The 26,452-nt window shown below is 33.4% G+C and overlaps 1 protein-coding gene across 1 annotated transcript in view; it reads right to left on the bottom strand.

Moving 5' to 3' along the window:
* The window catches only part of LOC148626390 (uncharacterized), a 29,217-nt gene extending 6,579 nt beyond the window's left edge, over positions 1-22,638 (bottom strand). Inside the window, exons 1-16 of the mRNA XM_088570348.1 lie at positions 22,348-22,638; positions 15,917-16,208; positions 12,615-12,827; positions 11,972-12,196; positions 11,141-11,359; positions 10,373-10,600; positions 9,268-9,741; positions 8,788-9,018; positions 8,306-8,524; positions 6,111-7,070; positions 4,988-5,200; positions 3,992-4,222; positions 3,242-3,463; positions 2,596-2,817; positions 1,161-1,373; positions 86-325 (exon numbers count right to left, since the gene is read on the bottom strand). Of these exons, the coding sequence (XP_088426474.1) occupies positions 86-325; positions 1,161-1,373; positions 2,596-2,817; positions 3,242-3,463; positions 3,992-4,222; positions 4,988-5,200; positions 6,111-7,070; positions 8,306-8,524; positions 8,788-9,018; positions 9,268-9,741; positions 10,373-10,600; positions 11,141-11,359; positions 11,972-12,196; positions 12,615-12,827; positions 15,917-16,208 (4,402 nt within the window). The 5' untranslated portion in view covers positions 22,348-22,638. The remainder of the gene's footprint in view (positions 1-85; positions 326-1,160; positions 1,374-2,595; positions 2,818-3,241; positions 3,464-3,991; positions 4,223-4,987; positions 5,201-6,110; positions 7,071-8,305; positions 8,525-8,787; positions 9,019-9,267; positions 9,742-10,372; positions 10,601-11,140; positions 11,360-11,971; positions 12,197-12,614; positions 12,828-15,916; positions 16,209-22,347) is intronic.
* Positions 22,639-26,452: the final 3,814 nt, after the last annotated feature.

Raw genomic sequence — 26,452 nt, 5'->3', positions numbered from 1 at the left:
GCGTTTCATTAGATTAAACAATATAAGTAGGAGCACCAGACTTTCTTTGTAAAAGTGAATATAAATTAATTTTGACTTAACTTACTTGGATCTAATGTGGCCATACAAACTCTAGTGTCAGCATTATATATTCCTTCAACACATGTCCTGACCAAGATAGTTCTATTTAGGTAACAGGTAATGTAATATGGCGAATTAGCTCTACCGGGAAACGTGTTATTTCCGTCCGGTAGTCCGACACAAGATGGTAATCTTTCAACACAAGGCTCACAGTTTGGTGCTGGTCCGCTTCCTGGAGCACTACATCGGTTTTGTACGTACTGACCTATAACCACAATATAGTATTGGGTTATTGATTATTCTTCCAAAGTCACGGAATGAAAGAGGGAGATATATCTTATGAAATCTGGTTAAACCCACCATTTACACCTTAAGTACTCGTATCGGGAGCATCGCCATGGTTTCCAACATTTCGTTTGATACTGCTACTCATTGAAATGACTTTCCTTTTGACTAATCCTTTTGACCTTGAGTAAATCAATTCAGTAATTTTGTTATTGCCTTTTAACTAGAAAACATGTGAGAAATGCTCACTAACTCGACAACTCTACTTCCTCAATAGATAACATGCCCTTTTGAAGTTTCGACCTCTAAATTGATTGGATCAAAATTCAAAATAGGAGGTGCATGATTCAAATATTTAATAACAATTGTGTGAAAGTTAATGAAATTTCGATCAGTGGTGTAGGAACAATAAAGAATAAAGAATAGGTACAAATGTACCCCTTTGCTTAAATGAATGCAGTACACCCCTTACACTTTAAACCCCCGCGTCAAATATTTGGTGATTGGTTTCAAATTGTTGTACAATAAAAAAAAATATAACATTTTTTCTTTTAACGTAATAACGTAGAAACATAAACCATCCATTTTGTGTGTATCATAATTATTAAAATATTTTAAAAATAAAGAATACCAGTGATTTATTAAACTGAAATCATTTTTCGTGTTTGGAACCCAAATATTTTTGCTATTATCAAACTGGATTTTTTTTAATAAATTGGAAAATTGATACAAAAATAGTGCGGTTTTTATTCATACGCAAGACAGAAATAACAATAAATATCAGTTTTTTACCATCATATGTTTTTGTAACTTACAGGGTTCTACTGGCATAAATCGTCCCTCACATTGTACGGATGTAAACGATTCACATTTCTGTGTGACTGTTGAGTACAATTGTGGGTAAGGACATTCCTTCTTGTACGGACTGGCACTGGAACCAGGTTGAGAACAGTCGTAATACAAGGCACAATTACTTGGGTCTACCATCTTGGCTCTTGGGTTGAAGTTACAGTATGCTTTAGGGTTATCTGTAAAGAATAGGAAGTCTTTTAATTTACATTAGCTCCGATATTATAAGGCGCTTCTTCTTTAAATGTGGATTGTCATAATATCGTATGAACAAAATCTTGTGGAAATTGTGGCATTTTGTTTGTCCTTTTAAAAGCATAAAAGATTTAAATGCAAGGGGTGCCTTAGTAAAAGGGATAATGCGCGTATTTAGGTTGTACATATTAGCGCAAAACATTAAAAGGGTATAAAATTATATTATTTCAGAGGGATAAAAATCACATACATACCTAAAATTATGCCAAAAACTAAGAAATCATATTCTTCCGAATTGTTATGCACTTTAGTACATGTACAAACACGTGTAGCACACATTCGGTATTTGAAGAAATGGTTAAAGGAGAAGACCATGTTATTGTGTAAGTCATAAAGATCGAAATTAATCTGTTAAATATTCATACAAATTAAACTGATACAAAATAATTTCCTTTCCTTTATTAATTAATCGAGATTTATAGTTCGGAAATTTCAATTTCCCGCGCCTATGGACGCCAGCATGATCGGTTGAACTGTGACGTCACGAAGTCGGTTTGTAAAGTGAAAGTAAATAGGTAAGTGATAACGATGTCCGAAGAAATCGCAAATTTGGGACTTTTCCCCTATAATTTCAACCCAAAATAAATAGTAGAAGATATTGAGGAACAACATGTAAGTAAATGTCAGACATCATTGACGAAGAACGGGATTTGCAGCCAGATGACTAGTATTTGTAAGGAAAATCTTATGTCTACTTCAGAAGAATGTTCGTGTGGCTGGTAAAAAATCTCCTAGAATATTTCTCTTTTATCATTCGTACAATTGTAAGCTTGACAAGTCATCATGTTTTGGTGATTAGATAAACAGGATTGTAGACATATTTACAGAATATTTTTTGTTTACATATTATTTGCAGTACTTGTATCGGTATCAGACCGACTTAGTGACGTCATGAGACAATCGGAAGCTATCGGTCAAAATCAATAAAGTCTGACTGTGATCTTCCTTCAGATAGGAGAGTTCTGCAAGATGGCTATCCACTTATATTTCAAGTATTTCGAACTTTGTATAGTCTTGAGCATTTTATAAAAGCGCATTTTGCATTAAAGGTTATTTATTTTTGTTTACGTGGATATGATTTATCATAAGAGCCTAACTTAATGCAAAGGTGGTCTTTCCCTTTAAACTATGATTATTTCAAAGTACCTGGATCGAATTTGACAGAACAAGCAGCTCTGATAGGATCAAACTGTCCCAATTCACATGATTCTGTCCTAATAGTTCTATCAGACAGACAAACGATGTATTTGTTAGGTTCTCCGGGGAAGGGCTGGTTACCATCAGGAACACCATAACAGCTTGGTAATCTCTGGTCACATGGTACACAGTTTAATGGGTCCATACAAATCAGGTTTTGTTCATAGTCACCTAAAATTGATAATTTACGAAATATTTGGTATACGCAGTAGAAAGGAGAAGAGTCATGCATATCAAAACCAGCCTCATCACAGATTCAACTTCCTAAAAATATAAAAATCATATGCATGTATATGAAACATAAGAGCAATTCACATTACTGGCTAGATATACATGTACACGGTACTTAAATATCGATTTTGTAATATCCATAAATAATGATCAATTCAGTTTCACATCATATATGATTTTGTTTTAAAAAAAAATCATAAGATAGTTGTAAATACGAGATAGATATATATGAATCAATGACTGCCGATTCATACATACAAAAATATCTTACTACGCACATAGTTATCCCATATATAGCGGGGTTTTGGTTCATTTCGCGTGCCATACACGAGATACATAGCACCGATACATTAATATTACTAACATGGATTCTTAGGTTCAGGTCTTGTGCCACACTGAACATTCTGAAAATCTTGACATGGCGTTCCCATGGTATCTGAGGTTGATACAAGCTGTGGGTAAGGGCATTCCTGTCTGTAGTTTCCCAGTGGTGTGTTTTTCTGTCGACAGTCGATATATTGAGCACAGTTATCTGGATGGGGTATAACCGCTGATGGATTAGCGTCACAGTATGGTCCCGGGTTCACTTTTGATATAAAACATACAATAATACGTAGAAGCTTGTCAAAGGAGAACCAATTTTGGACTAAAAGTTACGTTCGGTTTACACAGGCTCAAAATACATTGAAACTGGTATGGGTTAACTTCATAAGATATTTGGTGTACACAGTTTTCCGGCTTTTCCCGGGTTCGGTTCAGGTAGTGTAAAATTCTCGTGAAAGTAAGTTAAAACCAAAAATAAAAAGAGGTGTATAAAATTTCATTGTATTAAAACAAGGCAAAAGTAATGCAAGAAAACAAAGGATGAATAAAAAATAAATGCAGGCGATAAGTACTCTAAACCCAAAGTATGAAACCATCATGGTGGTATTCAAATTGAAAAAGTATCAAAGTAAAACCCCTTTATTAAATGTGGACAAAAACGTTTAATTAACAAATTAAAATGTGAGCCTAGAAATCTTCAAAATGGACTGCATTGGTCATTGTAATAACGAATTGTCAAGTACTAATAAACTAGAAGCCAACAAAAAATGAAATGTCAATCTCTACTTACATGGATTAAGCGTGACGATACACGATCCTGTTGTAACGTCAAACGTTGGCGCCGTTGGTGGACACTGAGTTACACTGATAGTACGTTCGTCATTACATTGCATGAAATACTCTGGTTTATTAGGTACTGCCTGAGCTCCGTCACGTTTACCAACACAGGTAGGGTTGTCTTGCTCGCATGGGGGACAGTTTAATGAGGGTTCCATACAGATCTTCTGTTTTTCATAACCGCCTGATATTACAAGTGAGTATGAAAATCATGCAATAAATGATATATGGGACGGCGGACTGGGAAGAAGAGACGGGGAAAGATGGAGTTTGAGAAAGGAGAAAGGGGTCAGATACATGGGAGAAGGAGAAGGAGAAAGGTAACCTCTGTTCGTCCATCATTTATCACAACTTGTGATTATAAGTGTTCTATATCTAACTTATTAAAGTACCAGTCCATATAAAATTCAGTCATTGCCTGTGGTAAGGTGATTCATGGTGACCCATGTATCAGAGGATGCTTTTTGGTCTACATACATTGTATGCTATATTTTCATGTGACAATAGTCCTTTCTGTATTTAGATTTGTACTTTTGAGAAAAATACACTTTAATCTCCAAATCTTTAATAAACCAAATCAAACCAAATCAAGAACGATAACTCTTGTAAAGTGCTAATTTCACGTACAATCTAAAGTGCAACCCCCAAATGAAAAACTACGATTGGTTATTTGATTTATAACTGTTTCTGAACAAGAAATAAAACTGAATTCGGCGGGATTTTGACTTGCACGAATCACCTCCTGTCTAACTGGTACTTAAAATATATCAATTGTGAAAGCTGTTGGCATGAAAATATTGTTTTCTTAAAATTAATTTTACAACAGACGGCCTTGGAATCGTATTAGATGTATACTCTGTTTAAAAATTTTGTCGCGTACATTTTAAAAATTTTAAACTTTTATCTTGTCAAAAAACTGATAATAGATAATTAGGGTATATTATCTTACAGGGTGCTTTTGGCTCCGGTCTGTTACCACATTTGACTTCCCTGTATGGTTTACACGAGCTATTATAGCTATCAAAGAGCTCTGGATAGGAGCACTCCTCTTGGTAGTTCCCTAAAAGTGTGTTCCGATTCCTACAGTCTACATATCTGGCACAGCTGTCTGGATGGATCATTATGGCTGTTGGGTTCATCTCACAGAATGTTGCTGGATCAGCTGATGTAAAAGAAATATTCTAAAGCTAAAGCTGATGAAGTTCAAGTGTGTATTTTACCGGACAACCTTTACCCATGATAACTATGAAAACAGTTTTTTGCAAAAGAAAATGAAGTAACGAAACAAATCAAGCAGACGAAGGTGAGCAGATATTTATATATAGTAAAAAAAATACCCTATAGTATGGTTCGTCATAGGCAATGCAGAAAGTATATTATTTTTGTCATTTTTGTTCATTTTGGGCTTTTTCATTTCTAGCACATTGCTTGCACATCGTACATCTAATTGAAATATGTATTGTAGTTAACAAAACGGCATTATACAGTCACACCTGTCTTAAGACATCATACATTCAGCAATAACCTGACTTTAAAGTCTCTGGTTAAAATATTCTAATGCAGCACATGCGTATATGATCATGATTTTGCTTTCTTTTAGAAGGTCAGTAAAACAGTTTTTTTTTGTATTTCTTATGCAGTGATTACAAAATGGTTAGTGCAAAACAAGCGAAATCGAGTGGAAAGGGCTAGGATCAATTTGATTTTTAATACTAAAAAGTCAGCCCATAAAAGCAGAATGAAATCCGATCATAGCCAACAGAAATTCAAACGCTATAGCTACATCACCACAGTATTTTACCAACACATGTATTCCAGAATAAGTGCAGAAAATAGCCAATTGTGCATTGCTATATAAAATCGAGTATGTCATGCAAATATGAAAGCCTAAAGCTAGCGACAGGCATATGTATCAATACCATGTGATTGAATACGCTAATTCTCAAACGTTTTATCAAGAGGTAGTTCTTTGAGCAAGCCTTGTGATTATTTACATCAAGCGGTTTATATAGTGCACATTAGCATATAGCAGCTAAGCAAAGATAATCAATTTAAGCGATGTGCAGTCTTACATGGGACGTATCCTTCTAGACAAACTCCGTTGACAGTATCAAATATTTGAGCAGGGCAGACTGTGATACGTGATGGTTTTCCCTCCAAACAGTACATATAAATAAATATCTCCTGCATTTGGAACCATCCGTTTTGTCTTTCCCGACAAAAGCTTGGTTGTTTAGTACATCTTCCTGTAAATTCGTCGAACTTGTAGTTTTTGCAACGCCTGACCTTGGCAACTTGTCCATTTTCACATGATACGTAATGGACGTCACTTCCGGGAACAGCATATCTACCATTTTGTTTTCCGGAACAAACACCTGGCATACATTTTCCTTCTAGAAAATCAAAAACGTCTGATTGACAAGAACTTTTACCTGCGAATTTTTGGTGTGAACACGTGTAATAATGAACACCATTAGAATGACCGTAATTGCCATCAGGTAGCCGAGCACAGGAAAATTCAGGTTGGACACAAGTTGAAGTTCTTGAATCAAAAACTAATGGGCTACATTCACCTTCTCCCAGTTCCATGCCATTTTCACAGATTAGGTACGTGAAGATATTTGGTGTTGGATATCTCCCATTGGCTAGTCCATGACATTTAGATTTTCTCTGTACACAGGATTGTGTTTGGGCATCATACAGATGAGGATCGCAGCTACCGAATTCAACAACATTCTGATTGAAGCAGAGTACATAGTTCGATTGGGAATTTTTGATAGGGTGTTTGCCATTTTGTAATGTTTCACATGAGTTTTGAGCGGTTTCACATGACTTGGTAGTTTGTTCATATTTGTACGGTGCGCAACTACCGGTTGCGAAAAATCTGCCTCGTTTGCAAACAGCATATTCCATTGAATTGCCCGGAATAGCAACATTACCCGCCATTGTTCCAGCGCATATATTAATGGTGTCAACACAAGGCTGACAGTTTCTATTGGATGCATCGCATCGTTGTTTCCCAAGGAAACCACCTGAAGAGCAACAATCAATGTTATTAGCGCGCTTGAATTTTCATTTATGTGTATCTATTTAGCTTTAAAATTATTTGGGATAGTTTGGGAAAAACTATTTATTACAGTGTTAGATTCTTATCATCCTGTAAAAACGATTTCTAAATGTAACGATACCGACAGAAAATAAAATAACAAATATGTCTTTACTGGTCAAAGAGAAGAGTTACATAAGTGACTTAAAACAAAAATTGTAATTTTTCTATAATTGTAAACATTTATATCATTGTGTTCTAATTTTTAACCTGTTTTGTTAAATGATTGATTGATTGATTGATTGCTGGGGTTTAAGAGCAGCAATATTTCAGCTATACTCAGGCGATGAACATGAAAGGGATGATAAAATGAAAATGAATTGATGATGATGAAAAATGTGATGGGACACAAGGATAATAGGGTCGGTAAATTTTGATTGCCACAAGATAAAAGGGAGGGATGGGTAAGGTCGGGCAATTTAGCCTCCTGTGGCGGAGCGCAAAGATTCCTACTCATATCGAATACCACAGCAGGGTTCTGTAACGTGCAAGGAACGTGGCATCTTTCATAACACGGTGTACCACTATGGTTTGCGGTATTATAGCCTGACAACCTCATCATGTAACACGCCAGGGATACCCCATACCACCACCTGGGGCACACATCAAGTTGCTCTGTGGGCAGAGTGCCTAGCCCCCGGCTAGGTTTCTGAGCACTATTTAGTCGCCTTTTACGACAAGCTTACACTGCTCCATGGGATCAAATTGATACAGGGAAGATATGTAAACGTATAGAAAGGTCTGAAAAATGAAAAATTCCCAACGATGTTAGAACTGTCAAATTTGCGATGCAAATTTTTGGTCGTTCTCTCCGCGGGACTCGAACTCGTACCGCTGTGACATCTATGGCAACACCGCCTGCACAAAATCAAGCGCCCTAGACCACTCGGCCAGCTAGGCTATATAAAAATATCTAGCTTTCGCTGGCCGGGTCATTAATCCTACGAGGAGGAATCACCCGGCCAGCGAAAGCTATATTTTTTTATATAGCCTAGCTGGCCGAATGGTCTATATCAATCTTGTTCTTATTTATTCTAGGTAACTCTTTGTCTTATCTTAATATAATTTTGATAACCCTTTATGCTTAGTTGCATAATCTGCGTTATATAATGTTTAATATATGTCACAGAGGTTCGCTGTTAAGGCATGCGCAGTACTTACAAGGATCTTTAGGTTCATATCTCCATTGACAATCCGCCTGCATAGGAGGAACACATTTCAACATGTCTATATTAAACAGTGTTGGGTATGTACATTCCCTCTGGTACCTCCCGAATACAGGATCATCTTGAGTGGCACCACAGTCGTAATAACGTGCACAGTTTGCGATATGTGGAAATTTGATGTTTGGTTTGTCTTGACAGAAAACTTGAACAGAATCTAAGAAAAAATGTAAAACAATCTTGCCCATTTAATCATATAACCACTCTTTCTCGCATCTGTTCTGTTTGAATCTACTCTCAATTTAACTCAGATAATTAGTTGTTTTAATTTCCTTCATGTTTTATCTATTACAAATGTCTCATTTTAGTAAAATGTTATGGAAACATATAAGATTATTTTAAAAACTTTTCCTACTTTTTTCAAAACTGAAATAGTACATTAAGTCAAATATTTGGTGTTATGAATTGTATGCAACTTACAGGGGTCCAGATCTGTTGTACAATACTTTTTGGTAGGGTCGTATACTCCATATTTACAAATTCCAACTGACAATGTTCTATTTCGGAGGCAGGTTATGTAAAATGGTGTTAACTCCCTTGCCGGAAATGTATTATTTCCGTCAGGCATGCCAACACAAGATGGTGATCTCTCTTCACATGGAATAGAACAGGATTCTCCAGTACAGGAATTACGAGTTGTAGCATAGTCACCTTAATATGACAAACTTTATGTTAATGGTAATATATAACGAAATTAGGCAAATTGCATTGCAAAGCTTAGCAAAATAATTAAATGAAAATGTGCGAAATTAGAACAACCTTTACAAATTATATGTTTCCCTAACAATTTGACCTATAATGTAATAGAGGAACAGTATTGTCTATATGATTTGTGGCTGTCACGGTATATTTTATCTGTTTTGGGCATTGGTCTTTTACAAAATCTGCAATTTTACTTACATGGAGACATGGCTTCATATCTTCTACCACAGTTCACTGCAGGGAAATCATTACAATAGCCCATCTGGTCATCGAAGAGCTGAGGGTATGGACATTCGGCTTGGTACGAGCTAAGGCCGGGATACTGTACCCTTTGACTACAGTTGTAATACCTAGCACAAGTATCAGGATCAGGAAAAATACCAAGTGGATTTCCTACGCAAGGCCCCCTTGAGGGTGGTCCAACAGGAGGTCCAATTGGCGGTCGTACTGGTGGTTGAATTGGTGGACGTGTAGGTATTACAGGTGGACGGGTCGGCTGAACAGGAGGACGAGGTGGTGTTACGGGTGGTCGAGTCGGTGGAATTGGAGGTTGCACAGGTGGACGGACAGGCGGTCGTACGGGTGGACGGACTGGTGGTCGAACGGGTGGTTGTATCGGTCTAGTCGGGTCAACAGGTGGTCTTGGTTGAACGCTTGGATCTGGTACACCCACTGCAATGATAAATATATGAACATCTATGAATATAATTCGAAGATAAGTAAATTCAGATTTAGGGTGTCTTTATGATATTATTACATCAAAATAATACAATGATGATTGCTTTTTTTCCAGTCGACTTTGTTACTAAACATCTGTGTTGTGGAGATATGGAAACCCTTTCCTTTACGACCCGTGCAGGTCCGGGTGTTAAAAGAATAGGCCTGCAGCAGAGCTAAGCCTGTCGTAAAAGGCGTGTGGTATTCTCCCGGAGTAGGAACCTTAGGGCTCCGACACAGGAGGCTAAATTGCCCGACCCTACCCACCTCTCCCTATTTCCAGTGGCAATCAAAATTTGTCGACCCCATTGTCCTTGTGTCCCGTCCCATTTTTCATTTCATCATCATTTCATGTTTATTTTATCATCCACGTCATGTGCATTGCCTGAATATAGCTGAAATATTGCTGCTCGGGCGTTAAACCCCAACAAACAAACAAACCTTTCCTTTACGTAACCATTTGGAAATATCATGTTGTCCTTCGGTTAATTATATGCAATACTATGTTAATATCGAGCTTCGAATACTTGGGGATGACAATTATTACTCTGTTAAACTATAAGGAATAAAACAATGAATGCATTACCATTTGGCAGTCCTGATCCGGTGCTTGAACAACCTCTAAGGTTTGCTGAGAATTGTTCACCAGCAGTACAGGTTCGTGTTTCGATGGTTCTCTCCATCCGACAAACAATGTATCTATTAGGATATCCTGGATAGGGATTAGGACCATCAGGCAAGGATATACAGGATGGAAGGCTACCGCCAATACATCGACAATTACTGCCAAAACAAGCATCCTGACCATATTCGCCTGAAACCGTTCACAATGGATATGTTTATGACAATACTTCACATGTAACATTTGAAAATAAAGTACTTTTGACAAAGGAAACGATAAATCAAATGAAATACATGCACGATCCAATTGTAATCATGAAATTTGTAAACGGTAAAACGCAAGAGTACAAACTTCATATAAAAGTATTGTTCTTTCTAAAAGTCATGCAGAGGTGAAATGTCACCTGTTTTAACTAGGTAGCATTTGTGTATCCAATATAGCGTTTAAACGATTCATTTGATATATGTTTGAAAATATTTTCTGAACTGAATTCAGAAAAAAAATGTCAAAATATATTTTAGGAAAGATATGCACAGATCACTTATTGCCATCTTTTGCTTGATTCGTCCATGGCATTTAACTTAATATCTTTCTTGATTGATCTGCACAAAGTGAATTTCTCCTTGGAGAAAACTATATCAATGTTCCGGTTCTAATGCAAAATATTGATTTTATTATAGATAAACTTCAGTTGTAAACTGTATAAATGTTTTATAAGACGTTTTTACTAACATGGAGACTTCGGTTCAATCTTGGTTCCACATTGTACGTCTGTAAAATCTATGCATCTTTGGTATCTTTCAGAATACAATAGAGGGTATCGACACTCCCCCTCAAACCTGTTGTAATTCTCTCTGGCATTCCTTAATCTGCAGTCATAATATCTAGAGCATATTCTAGGGTGGCCTAATTTTGCATCTACATTGGATGCGCAATAAACATCAAGAGCCACTGAAAAGTATAATAGAAGGGTGTCAATGGATAATATTCTTCTTTCTTTATTAATGCATTGTCCTATCATAATAAATGTAAAACCAATTTTGTAAGGAAGCAAAAGTTAATTGATCTATATGCCGTTGTATACCCATATCACGTCTTGGCAAATTTTGTTAAGGATCATGTCTAAACGGTTGTTACTACAACAATACACACGTTATCACATAGGTGCATGATAACCCATTTACCAAAAATAAAATTCGAACAATTTTAATTTACGTTAAAGGTCAATGTCAAATGGTATATGGCGAGTTATCCATCTATAAGTATTTAGGACTATCTGGAAACCAGGCAAATGTTTATGGTAAAATGTATTTCCATAAATTTTAAAGTAAATTTTTAACAAATTACAACTAAGCAAACTATAAATATGTTTAGGTTTTGAATATTTGCATTCCATATTACAAAATTCTTTACCATATATCTGAATCTAGTCAATTCGTGTACACCGAAAATAATTACTCTTATTGAAACTTTACTTCCTTTTTCCCCTCATATTTTTATATTACAAGATGCATCAATAAAACTCCTAAATAATTTGTTAAAATAATTGATGCTATAACCTACTTGGGTCAAGGTCAATAGTACATCTTCCGTGTATTGGGTCGAATACTTCTGTTTCAGCACAAGTTTTTATGGCACGTGTTTTGTTGTTGAGACATATGAGGTAGTATTCTGTGAGGAGACGACCAGGGTATGCTATTGGTCCATTTGGTTGCCCTTGACAACCCTCTTGTTGTGATTCGCATGGTGGGCAATCGGGTCCTACACACTGGTTTAGCGTATAGTCACCTGAAATATAGCCAGTAATGATGCAATCAAACTGTCACAAAATTGATCCACTCTTCTAGCGGTCTTTGATTCTGTTTGCACATTTTAAGTAAATTTTGCAATTAGTATGCCAATTTTAAACTATTCCTTTGAATTTACAGGACGTCATAAAACGTTTTATTGTGACGCCACAAACGTCTCACACATGGCTACAAATAGGAATACACGAAAAACAGATATACTTTAGATAAACCAATGAAAAATATCATACGACCATTTTATGATAAAAACGTGTTAAATAGATGAACTGATTGTGTTTGTATTTTGACTCTCAATAGTAAAGATTTAGGACATAATAATATTTTTACTATTTCTAAAAGCGTTTTCTAACTAAAAAAAAAAGCTAAAAAGTAATTGTTATCTGAGAACTACAACTTACAAGGTGTAACTGGTCTGTTCCTCCCTTGGCAATCAACATATTTATAGTCATCACATGTAAGTGTATCTGGATTAAAAAGCTGTGGATAAGGGCATTCTTTCAGGTAAGGTTCAGCTCCTGTTCCAATGTCGCCACAGTCATAATACCTAGCACAACTATCTTCATGGAGTAATTTCGCTTTTTTATATTGTGGACAGTAAGATTTGACAACATCTGTAACATTAGATATTTTTTTAAGAATTATCACTGTACAAAAAATACAAATGCAACAGTAGTAGACTAACTGTAACTTCTGTATTTCTGAAAATATTTGTGGCATGTATTTTTGTATTTAAAAAATATTCAAATTATATATATTATATATATGAAAACGCTATTTCTTAAAACTGTTGATATAGCAAATGTTGCAACGTGGATTTTGTTTAGGTATACCTCTAACCCTGTCGCTCAGATAACGAATATTATGTATTTGTATTCAGCGTATTCTAAATCGTTTAAATATGATACATAAATGGATAAAGAAGCAACATACCACCAAGGTTATGCAAGATTATCAAAGTATGATAAATCGGGACTACAAATACATTTCTACATTGCTATGATGTTCTTAAAAAATTATTATTTTTTTATCATTTGTCCTTTGTTTGGAATTGTTAATATGTGGTTATAAATTTGATAAATAAAGGAACTTCTACTACTTGTTTATGGGTACTAAATAATATTAAATTGAAAACCATTAATATATTAATGTGCCAAATTTTCTACTTTTTGAAAATTCGTCCTCTTTAAACTGACATTTAGAGTAATCTATGTGAATTACAAAAAAGTCATTACGTTCAATGTATGTGGAAATTGGAGTTATTTTATCTTGAAATTTAAATTCAATGAAAAAAAAACATGAACATTTTATTTAGAGTAGATATTGTTGAAGAATTATGTAGATGTTTTGTCTTGTAATAATTTCGGGAAATAATTTAAGTTACAGATTTTAGATGCAGAAACACTTTGCTAATGTGATGTGGCTCTTGTACCAATACAAAATGGAAATTTTGATATGTAGGTTAATGACATATTTCAATCGTTTAAGTCAGTCGCAATAACCTATGCATGTGCAAAACAGAATTTGATTGTACGTTTGCTATACATTAATTCATTACGCATCCTTATTTGACCTATATTTTGTATGCAAATCAGAAATAACTTTTTGATATCTAAATGACAATTTTCAATCGGAATGATAAATTCCTTCTTGCAACCTATTTGTCAAATAACATAGAGTTGTCTATAACACTGAATTTATTCTAGTATAGTTGTATATCACAATAGAGTTTTTTGACAAATGACAGTCGTTGCCTGGCTGTCAGAATACTAAGTATATATCTACCTGTATATATTTTCTATGTGCGTGTTTTGATTGATTGCGTAATGTATTCACATAATGCATGTTCTTTGCATATACAGTTGTAACTAAACACTAACAGTAGTATATATATGATAGTTTTATTTTGTATGTCACCTATTGGTGTTATGATCGTATTGAGGTTCATGACCCGGAGATATGGTAATAGCAAGACCGTACTAAGCGATCGAAAGCATTAAATTGACATTCGAAGTGCCTTTATAGAACGTTTATTATACTACATGCATGATACTCAGATATGTGTAAATATATAATTAGCAATGGTAACATATGCATTTTCTTAATTAAGTTAAAATCTTAATTGGAATAAATTGTATTTGCATTACTAAAACAAACAAAAAAACATATAGACAAAAGAGATTAATGTCAACGACTGCAAAGAATGCCTTTCACTTTATCCAAGAAACGGACCAGTAAAATTAAAACAATGTGAATTTCAAATCTATGTATTTAGGTTAAGATATAACAAATAAAATAATGAATAGCCGTCTCCTTTGGTGTTCACTTCTTGTGAACAATGAGCCATGTTCAAATCGTGACAATTTTTTTCTTCAGTACACTTATCAAATAGGCTTTTCAATCAAAAATGTTTATGTCACCTTAATACCTTGAATTACAATATCTTTACTATCCTTAATGCTAAGATGTTTCTAGTATTTTGAAATTGGACAATTGTACCAGCTGACCTGATTCATTATTCATTAAACTAAAAAGTGTTATTTTCTCTGTTTTTTTTTTTTGTATGTAAACTATTAAAAATTAATTAACATTTTCAAAAGGCAATTGACATGCCGTTATATGTTTTGCATGTATTTTAGGTCTACTATCACTAGAAGTCGAACAGCATTCTTTTGCAATAAGCTAACAAAATACTTTCTTTAAAAAGCTGATGTCATCTTTGGATACAAACGCTTTATGAAACATTTTAAAGTTTCAATATTGTTCTCCAAGTAGTTTTACATTCCATTTTAGTTAATTAAAAACAATATTATGAGGATCTTCAGTCAAAATGCGCTTTGTACATTTATAAGTATAGCTTGATAATAATAAAAAAAAGATAAATTCTGCAAAAATAAAACTTTTTGACGTGTTTACAACAACCATTAGTGTCATCACGATTTTTATTGTTAATTTCATTTGCATTCCACTACAATTTACAATCATGTGTAATTGATGAAAAAAGCGTGTTCATCTTTTTTACAAATTTTGTGAAAATGTCATTTTAACTATGTTAAATTTACATAAGTTTACCACCTAAATGTACAAACAAAAGGCGACTTTTAACAAAATATTCATAAAAATGTCATAATTGTGCAATAAACATTTAACAGAACACGAATCTGGCTTTATTCAATTAGCTAATTTGAAATTAATTCTCGGGCATTACTATTCACTATAAAATGAGACGCAGGTGACTTATTGACTTAGAAAGTGGACTGTCGAGACACGGTTCGTGACGTATCTACTTAGAAGGTAGCAAGATGATGTAATGTGAAGAGTTTATGCATAGCAGGTACCTAAAATCGTGTTAACATTGTTCACAGATATAGTTGAAAATAAAATTAGAATTCTAAAGCTTGTAAGACTTTTAAGATACTGAACATTTGCAACCATGTTAGTTTAATTTGCACGGGAATCTACTCTGACTCTTATGACCATCCTCGCAGAGATATTTCCTTTCTATCAAACTGAAAAGTATATATTGGAGCTTTGTGTTTGTGGAGTCTAGGTTGCCCATTAACTGTATGTTTTGCTGTTCATATAGCACAAACTGTCCGAAAGTTAGTAAATATTCACAACTTGGTCAGTTATCAAATCCTTGAATGGCAAAAAAGTATACGATGATATATTGATAATGTTGACTTATATATATGATACATACCCCTGACTCTTGGACAAGGATTTTCGACATCTTCTGGCCACATGCATGTCTTATGCTTTAAACTAAAATATAAATTTGCCGCGCACTCTAACCAAAATGTCATTTTTATTCCATTGCCTTGTTGGCATTGAATATATCCCGAGCAATCCCATGGCACTCCAACGTAAACATCTTTTTCTGTGCAAAAGTCATTAAATTGTGGGTACCTCCCTCTTTTTAATTTTGCTTCTACTGTTCCTTGTAGTAATATGTAAATTGTTAAAACGAAAGCACTAATACCAAAACGAACCATCTGAAAGAAAAAATGAATACATACTAGATATACTATAGTCGTTATGCTACATTAAAAAAATCTACTGTGTTATATTGCACTTTCGGACATTTCATAATTTCAAAATAAATGTTGAATATACTTTATATGTCCTTGTACAAATCATTCGTGTAGGTCAAAGGTTAATATGGTCGATCTTTTTGGTTCACATCAGTAATAGATAGATAGATAGATAGAATTTGAACGGCAATAGGACTTACGAAGACTGTGAAGAGGTTATTTTTTACATATCCTCAACAGTTTTTTTTTAATTTAACCTCGAACTTTATCTTTTATTATATAGCAATCGGATGTGATACAATGGTACTGTTTTCTACCTTTCCCCACGCACTAACATATGATTCTATCTCAAACTACAGGATAGTAACTGTCTAACTAATAAAATGGAACAAGTCCATACCAAGTGACATTTATAACTGTGTTTTTATTTATGGATTATCGATAACATACAACAAACATGTTCTAAAACCCACCTCGCAGATAGCATTGAAAGTGTGATGAACTTGTTTGTAACGTGACAGGGATGCTTGTGGCCATTTGATAAATGTGAATGGGTATGGCTAACAAATTTCACTTCTTGAAAAAAAAATTTCACCTTTGGTTAAATATCATATTTAATTGTATTTTTCAAATATGTTATTTTCTATGTAAGGAGGTAGGCCTAGGGTAAGGGACATATCTTTCAAAAAACATTGGAACGTCAGTACTATACCATTTTACATCAATCTCATGTAAACATCAAAGTAAATTGGACTGATTTCATTCTGTTTCAAACGAAGGTTTCAAAGGCTTTCGTGAAATTGGATATGATACAAACATATCACTGATTTCAAGAGTTATGTACCTTACCCTAGATCTACCTACTTAAGTGCCTCTATTTTGTTAAACATTACTTATTTGTAACATGCAGTACTGCTATTTATTTCTTATAATATTACTTGAATATCGACAGAACGAAATGGGACAATTGAAATAAGTCAAAATCAAAAATCGTGACAAGAATGTGATAACAAGAAAATACTCAATGTAGAGAACCGGATAAAATGGATAATGTATATTTATATATGTAATGAGAAATAACGAAAACAAGACGCAACAAAAAATTGAGAGCATTAACTATAACTGATGTAACTCTCTCTTACATAGGATGATTATATTATATTGCTGGTATGAAACCTACAGACCGTACCAAAGCTTTACGTATGATTTGGTCCCTCATTCATTGCATAACTTACCACAGGGAAAATAAACATGTTTTTTTTAGCTAACTTCTGAAAATCTGTACTTCAAATAAAGGATATATCATTGGAACCAGAACTCGAATGGTAAACAAAAGAATGTAATAAAAGAATAACGACTAAATAGGGAAAACAGACTACACCACTAAGACAATATCCAGAATAATGCATGAAACAAAATAAAATAAAATAAAACACCGGAATCTACTAAATCTAAATAAAATATCATTATCGTCACATTTGAAATCATTCTCAAATTAAGTATGCATATCAATGTGTAACAAACAGGACTATGTTTAAACATTAAATGCTTTTTTTTAATATTAAGAAATTTTATTTATTCAAAATGAACAATCTGTAGTCAGAGAACATTCATGATGTTCAGATAACAATAATGTATCAATGACAGATTAATTGATCAATAAATGTGAATAGGATCCTCACTTTAATCAAACTGATGTTTTTTCTTTCTCTGAGTCAAGGGAAATAAGTCCTTTAAATAAAAACCTTTTTCTTGAGATAACAATAATGTATCAATGATAGATTAATTGGTCAATAAATGTGAATAGGATCCTTACTTTAATCAAACTGATGTTATTCTTTGTCTGAGTCAAGGGAAACAAATCAAGATAAAGGACAAAACTGGGTTGCCAGTATTAGGAATAACCAACTTACTTACATTCATATGCACTTTGAGCTTAAACAATACATATTCAAAGGTAAGTTGATGTGCTTAATTTGTATTTTTGTTCGAAAGAATATTTGCACTGACAATTACCTATGGTAGTGTAAGCTGGTTTACGCCAGGCAAATCTTTCAGACAGATATGTTATAAAAGTGTAATTAGACGACTCTTTGATATGTTTATTATGCTGTCTGTATCCTACACCTAGTTTACGTCATCTTTACATTAAAGCTAAATTTCAATATTTAAATTAATGTTTGCGTGTGTCTTCCCTGACAGTTGACATATGTGCTGTAGTTACATCATAGTATTGCATATTACTGTTTATACAAATATATATATATTGTACTTATGGTACTCCTCTCCTCTGAAGGTTAGTGTAGCGTTGAAGTGGAATTTATGCATAATACTCATGACCGCAATTACCATAGTATCAGCCTTCTATGTGGGCACAAAACAACATGCCTACTTGCTTTCTATACAACATACACACAAATATGCTGTAAATACTAATCATTTGACAGACACCATTTTGCCTGGTTGCAACAACCAAATCACACTATACAATATGTATACAATCACGCTTTTTTAAACATATTATTGCAATTCCACGGGGACCATTTGTGCACCACGTATTGTGGACCTCTTCCTGTTTTGTTACGAATCACAGTTTTTGGCTAGAATAAATATTGAACCTTCCAAACAACATTTGGTAGAAAAATGTAATAACACCTTAAAAAATCTGGACGATATTTTGACTCTTAATATCAATGACTTCAATATTTCTTACTAAAAATGTACATCCTGCATACCTCTCTTTGGTAAAGCAAATATTAATAATAAAGAATGTCCATTTCTTTATCTTTGTATTCATATCAATATTTGTAAACTTCATACAAAAATTTGCGACAAAAGGGAAGAATTTTCTTTCCTTATTATTAAATATCCTTTTCACCATCATTGTTTACTTATCACAAAATGGTTCCATTTCCCCATATGTGTGACAATTCGGATTATTACGAAAGAAATCTTACCATAACCGAGAAATTATTACATCATGTTTTCGATATCACAAGCTCGTATAAAGTTATTTTTCAACCGATAAAAGGAACTTACTCTCAAATACAGACGAACCCCCAAACAGTTTACTAACCATTGAAAAGGCTAATTCATAGGGGATATAGTTATGATATTGTCAAATCGTTAAGCATAGGGTCTATAGATGAAAACTAACACACTATATTTAAATGCAGTTTTCGACATGACACGGGTTATGTTCTTTTTGTTGAATTGTGATGTACCGTGCTTCTTCACCCAGCATGGGAAGAATTGGAATTGACATCACATTTGGTGAGGACAGAACTTTTTGTACGTATAAACTGGTCTGGAGGTGGTATGTCAGTTAACTGTTAGTAGTCCTTTTTTGTGCATTTGTGTAGGTATAATCAGTTTCTTTATTTCTATTTTAACAAGGGACTCTTTTTAGGTGTGTTTAAATGTGCAATATTGTGTAACAGGAGACAGATTTAAAGGGGGAGGACTAGGATCACCCCGAGGTGATTATTTGCGCCTGTGCCAAGTCAGAAATATCTAGCCTCTGTATTTTGTTTCGTTTTCGCTTCAGTTTACTTTTAATGTGTCTGGAGTACGTTCGGGCGTGGTTGTTCGAAATATTCACCATATACATTCTCGTTATGAACATTGTGTTCTCATTCATAATGAATCGATGTTAACGCATATGCTAAACGTAATATGATTTCATGATTTTCAACAAAAACTGAAATGGTTTCTTATGTCAATTGGGAAAAATATACCAAACAGACAAAATATATTGATAAGAGATTAAAAACTGTATTTATACGTTTTGCTTTTCTAATATTTAAAATGCGGTAAGGTTTTCCAGTTGCTTTTGGACATTGTTCATATTTGAAGCCTCAATTTTATGGCCTTTGTAACCAGAACATTTGGCATACGAATACAGGAATTTTCAATAGTCATCGAGATAACTGAGGAACATAATGAATAACACTTGATGAAAAATTCAAAGCAACAAGTTTTAAAACTCCCCCAAGACCAGATTGAATTAACTAGGTACATATAATAAACTAATTCGTTATGCGGCATCATATATTTATCTATGAATAGCAGATCCATGTATATTTATGTATAAAGGTGGAATATGACGGAACTTTGTCCAGTTCAAATAATAATGAATTAAAAAGGTCATTGACCTTGGCAAACACGATTGGCTCTTTATAATGCCGGAACTGCAGACCAAATATATACATATACCTTACCGAATAGGTTTTGGAAGTAATAAAACCTATGCCTACTGACTGTGTCGACACGGAGCGTTTTCAGTTAAACAAAAAAATCTTTAACACATCTGGTAATTAACTGATGACTTGACAAATAGGGTTCAAGAATTGTGATTGAAGTTACGTGTTCCATTCTTTATATAATTGATAGATATAATTTATTTCATTGTCATGTCAGTTGACATTAACTGTAATCGCAAAGACCTTTTTCTTATGTTAAAATGTTTGAATTCGAATAATTATGGTCGACGTTTTTCTGAACTTATTTTTTTATTTTGTATTGTTTCATCATATACTTTTTATCATACTCAGAAAAAAATACAAATTAAATCGATCGCGATTGGAATGGAATCATTTATTAACCTCTTGCCGGGATGAAAAGGGCGTATTTTATGGTAGAACACGGTAGCAGCCATGCGTAACGTGTGGTGTTATCGTATCCTTTGATATCATAATTATTTTGTTTTGTATAAATTGTTTAATTATAACATAATTCCGAAAAAGTATCGAGTCTAATATTAATAGTTTAAATTATAATGTTTTGAAAAGTTATTCTTTCAAATGTTGTCAAGCAAAATTGATTTGTAGGATATGATCTTTTCAGTATTCAGTGCCAAGGAGTAAAACACACGAAACACTCTTATCAGAATGCAGATTACTACACAATAGAATGATTTAGTGCTATCAAAGCACCTTCCTGTTATAAGGTTCAATATATTTCATTAATCATTTCGTGTTCCTTCTCTTGCGACAGCTCGTATCCATCTTTAAACCCCATAAAAAAGTCATGATTGGTTATTAGACCCGAATGAAAATTACATTGAAGGTTCGAAAATAAGGCCGAATTCTCAAAAGAAAGGTCGGTAATGATAAAACGATTATGTGTAAAAAGATGAAAAGCTTAACAGCAGTTCATTGTTTACTTAGGTTTAGCTTGGGAAATATTTCCTTGATTTCGATGAGAAAAAAATCAAAGCAAACATAATTGTCATCTGAATCGATATGATTTTATGTTTTAAATTATAGGAACGTGTTGTATAAAAACAATGTTGGGAAAAAATCACTTTATCGGTGGTTATCGTCACTGAGGTTTCCTATCCTAAAAAAATGTGTTTTGATACTACGCAGAGAACAAACTTCCCCTTAGCTTTGAAGACAATGCAACAATTGATTTATTTTTTTATTTGGCGTGACTTCGGTTTTGTATGTCAATATAAACCACAATCGTGTATAATACCTGTAGGTAAACTAATAATTGCTTTTTTGCAATTTTGTTTACGAATTCTTATAACTCTAAAAACTCTTTCACACTTGCCAGAGGCAAATTACATAATTAGAAAGACAATACCATGAACCGTATGTAACATAGACCATATGAACTCGTCTCGGTCAATACAAATTCTTTCCACGATCCACTTTTTTGAATTAAGCAATAAGTATATTCGATCACACGGTGAATTGGTACATACAAATGCATGTTATTTTCGATTTAATTTTTCTTTCTTTATAATCTTGTATAGTTATTAGAAATTAACATTCCGTAATTCGAAGTGGCGGCTTAATTTTACAACATATTTTCACTAGCCTGAAAAGAAACTACCGACATCATTTATCTATATTTTTTATAAATGAATATCTTTAAAAGTAAAAAAAAAAACAGTCAATAAAAACTACTTTATTTTATAGCTCTTAAGTCATTGCACCTTTCAATTAATTTATATTTTTTTCATTTTCATTTGCATGCCCAATTGCATTACTTTGAAGGTTTTTACAATCTGAATATAAGATACTTGATTGGGCTGCCCTGTCGAACACCCTCGAAAACAACTGTTTATTTTTTACTAAATAAACCAACTTACCTTTCAAATTCGAAGAGAATTAAAATAAAATAACATGGAATTGGATATATTAGTCCTTATTATAATTATTTCCAATCGTTTTGTGTGTTGACATGGTTGACGGTTGAATTGCAAATGACGTATCGTACATGAAGGGATATATGTTCATTTGTCATACTATAATATTGTCTTGTACAATTAATGACACATTGTTTTATCAATGATCATAAAAACACGCATAAGAATATAATAGGAGGTGTGATGACCACAACATATATACAAATGTTTATATTATGCACAATGTACAATATTTCACAGATTGTAATGCGTTAATATGTGCATTAAAAATTTGCATATTTATATGAAATATACATAGAAATTTAACATGTACTTCTGAAAACAACATCTATCATCAGCAATGTAGGAAACAAAGCAAAACAACTAATGAGGCGATTAAATTTTCTAGCTTTTGTTTATACGCATGAATACCTGCATCAATTACATTACACCTTAAGGGTCGAATTACATTTTTTTTTCTTAGCTGTGGTTTAGAAATATACATTTGATGAAGGTGAGATTTCTCAAGTGAGACAAGGCTTTTCGTGAATTTCCAATTCATATTAAAATGCACTTCGTAACCATTCTAAATGTTTCGGTTGAATTCAAACTGAGTGAAAAATAGAACAATGTATGTTGATAAGACGTAATTTATGAATGACAAAAAATGTCGTTGATTAAAATTGGTTTTATCAATCTTAATTAGCTGACTGTTTTAATATCTTTATTGTTTTCAAATGCAGAGTACATGGTAATTAACATTAATGTTTGTAGAATATTGCATTTTTATCATTAAGACCATGTAACGTGTGGCATTTGTGGACTCAATTATATATTTGCATCGTTATTGCATATCCAGCATAAATTACTGAGTATCATTTAAAGCAACATAATGGAGTCGCATGATGCAAGTTTTTATGGACTGTAGCAGTACTATCTGTCTTGGTAATATCTTTAACTACTACATGGCGTCATTTTGTTATAAATTTCGATTTTTTTAATACAACTAAAACAGCTTTACTTCGTTTCAACTATAAAGTGACCTTTCCTGTTTTTACATTTTTAATTGTTTTTGTACTACTGTTTTTCTAAACGTGATGACTTTTCATTCAAAATTGTCAAGTTTCCTTTCATCTGTGGCAACATCCCGTCAGCACCTGCGTATGGACTGTTCATATCACAACTCATACATTATGCCAGAACTTGCCAAATCTACGCAGACTTTTTGTGTAGCGCTAGAACTCTAACAAATAGGCTTCTGGAACAGGGTTATGTTGCTACAAGATTGAAGTCATCACTACAGAAGTTTTATGGTCGTCATCATGAACTCTATAACCTTGATTCCCTTAATTACTCTTTCAAATGTTTCTTACTACATGTATATCTTATTTTCTTTTACATTGAAGTTCATCTTGTTCATCTTAGTATGTTTAAACTATACATATTTGGTCAGCTGTAAAAAATGGGTTTCGCAAAATAAATAATAAATAAAAAAATAAACTCATTTCATGTATGTGAAAGAATTTATCGAATCAATGAACAGAAAATGACCGATTTTCACTTGATTTCATACAACTGGTTAACCATGAACATAAATCCGTGTTATTCCCGGATTTGGTTTGTTAAAAGAAAAATATAAAGATAGTCAAAATGACAAATTATCATTTTAGTAATGAAAATAAGACATAAAAAGGAATTTAGACGAATGGATTTCATATCTTGAGTACATGTTCAAAATACTAAAATGCAATAAATATTGCAAACTTAAGTATGAAGTATAATCTACGCGTGTTTCAAAGAGTTACCGCTCTTCAGCAGCATTAAAAGAGTACAGAAGCCGATTAATGCCACTTGAAACAACAGGCTCCCAGGAGCCTGAATCGCTCAACTGGTTAAAGTTTGTCTTTCAAGGGCAATATATTTAACACGGAGTTGTCCAACAATTTTAACTCAAGAGGACTTTGGTAGGACTTATCATAAGGATCATTTTAGCATTTTTTTTATCTATTATAGTTTGCAAGATATTTGCTGAAAACTGTGAAAAAAGTCATTGTTTCATCTTTCAAGGGCAATAACTCTTACAAGGAGCCGCCTGACCTATTGGATCCCTGAAGACTTTTGAAGGCATTATAATAAGGATCATTTTAGCAATTGAAAGAGTTTGGCTAAACCTAACGAGTTTGGAGATAATTTATGCAAAAAACTATTGCCTGACCCCCTATATTCTATTTTTAGAAACAACGGTCATGTTTTTCAACGGATCAAAAATTCACACATCAGTTGTATGTAGGATACCCAAAGAACATTCATATTAAGTTTGGTTCCAATCCGTCAAGTATTGTCAGAGGAGAAGACTTTTTAAAGAAATATCATTAAAAATAGCAAAAAAACGTCGAAAAGGGGCAATAACTCCAACATGGCTTCATAAATTAGAATGAAAATTTGACCACAGATAGATCCCATCACGCTAAACACTTTTATACATGTCAGAATATAGCTAAACCTAACGGTTTTGGAGATAAATGCGAAATACTACTGTCTCACCCCCCCTATGTTCTATTTTTAGTAACGGTGGCCATGTTTTTCGACAAATCAAATATCCCCATATCAATTTTATGCAGGACACCCAAATGAACATTCATACTAAGTTTGGTTCCAATTAGTCAAGTTGTGTCAGAGGAGAAAATTTTAAGTTGGTAATGTAAAATTCTGGAAAAAAATCCATTTTAGGATCAATAACTAATTTATTCGTCAATGGATCTTTCTGAAAATATGGGCATAAGCCCATCATGCTGAATAATTTTACCCCATACCATATTTTAGCTAAACTGTTTTTGAGTTATTTGCATAATTCTATAATTTGACCCCATGATATATTTTTGTAACGGTGGCCATGTTTTTCGAAAGATCAGAAATCCCTACAGAAAAATTGTTAAACATGTTCAACGTAACATTCATGCAAAGTTTTGTTTCAATCCATCCAGTAGTTTAAGAGGAGAAGATTTTCAAAGTTGGAAATATAAAATTCGGGAAAAAATCCATTTCAGGACCAATAACTTATGCCGACCAATTTTACCCATACCTGATTTTAGCTAACCCACTTGTTTTTGAGTTATTTGCATAATTCTACAATTTGATCCCTATGGTCTATTTTTAGTAACAACGGCCATGTTTTTTGCCAGATCAAAATTTCACACACACACAAGGATTGTTAAAATTACATTAAGAAACATTCATACAAAGATTGGTTACAATCTAAAGATTAGTTTCAAAGAAGATGTTCTTAAAATTCCCATATATTTAGTTTTAATACTACTGATGAGAGTTTAGCCCATGACATGCATGTACAAGTCATCAAATTTGCAATATTTAAGTGACTGCTATTTTTGTACATAGAAAAATTTTTTTTTGAAATAATAAGGCTTTTTTCAGAGTAAGACGATGACCATTTGATTCTGATGGAGGGGCGGAAGATTTTGTAGATAACTTTACGAATACTAATTTCACAATAAAGAATGAAAAATAATTTATCTAGCCACATAACCTTTCATAACAAATTTTCTGTTTCACATTTTTAGAAAAGCAGAGAATGCTTACCCTATCGGTGCACCTGGTCCGTGATCCCCGTTTAAATGGAGTCCGAGTTGCTTATTTACGTTTGTTACTTTGTATGTATTATTTCAGTTACTTTATGTTCTTTGCTGTGTCTGTTTTCCATGTCTGGTCTTTGTCCTTGGATTGCACTGTGATTTTCACTATAATCTTGATTACTCTTTTAAAAAAAGTATTAAGTCCCTACAATATCTACCCCTCTTTCCAGAATCGAATTATTGGTTTTCTACCATGCTTATGGATAAGTTGTTCAATATAAGTGTATTTCTTGATTTGCCTATACCTGTTTTAAACTCTGTGAACCTATTTACATGTTTTTGGGCTTGGATGATGCTGTCAGCAACAATAGTAATCAAAATTAATACCTAACTGCTAATGCTTCCAGTATCATAAAATACAACTGGATAACGGTGATGATTAGAAAATATCTAATAAAAATTTTAAGACATCAACTAAA

This window comes from Perna viridis, chromosome 2, assembly GCF_037379345.1.
Source record: "Perna viridis isolate PV_CMFRI_1.1 ecotype Kerala chromosome 2, ASM3737934v1, whole genome shotgun sequence".
Classification (NCBI taxonomy): Eukaryota; Metazoa; Mollusca; class Bivalvia; order Mytilida; family Mytilidae; genus Perna; species Perna viridis.
Note: the sequence above shows the minus strand (reverse complement) of the source record. Positions and strands in the feature narration are given on the sequence as shown.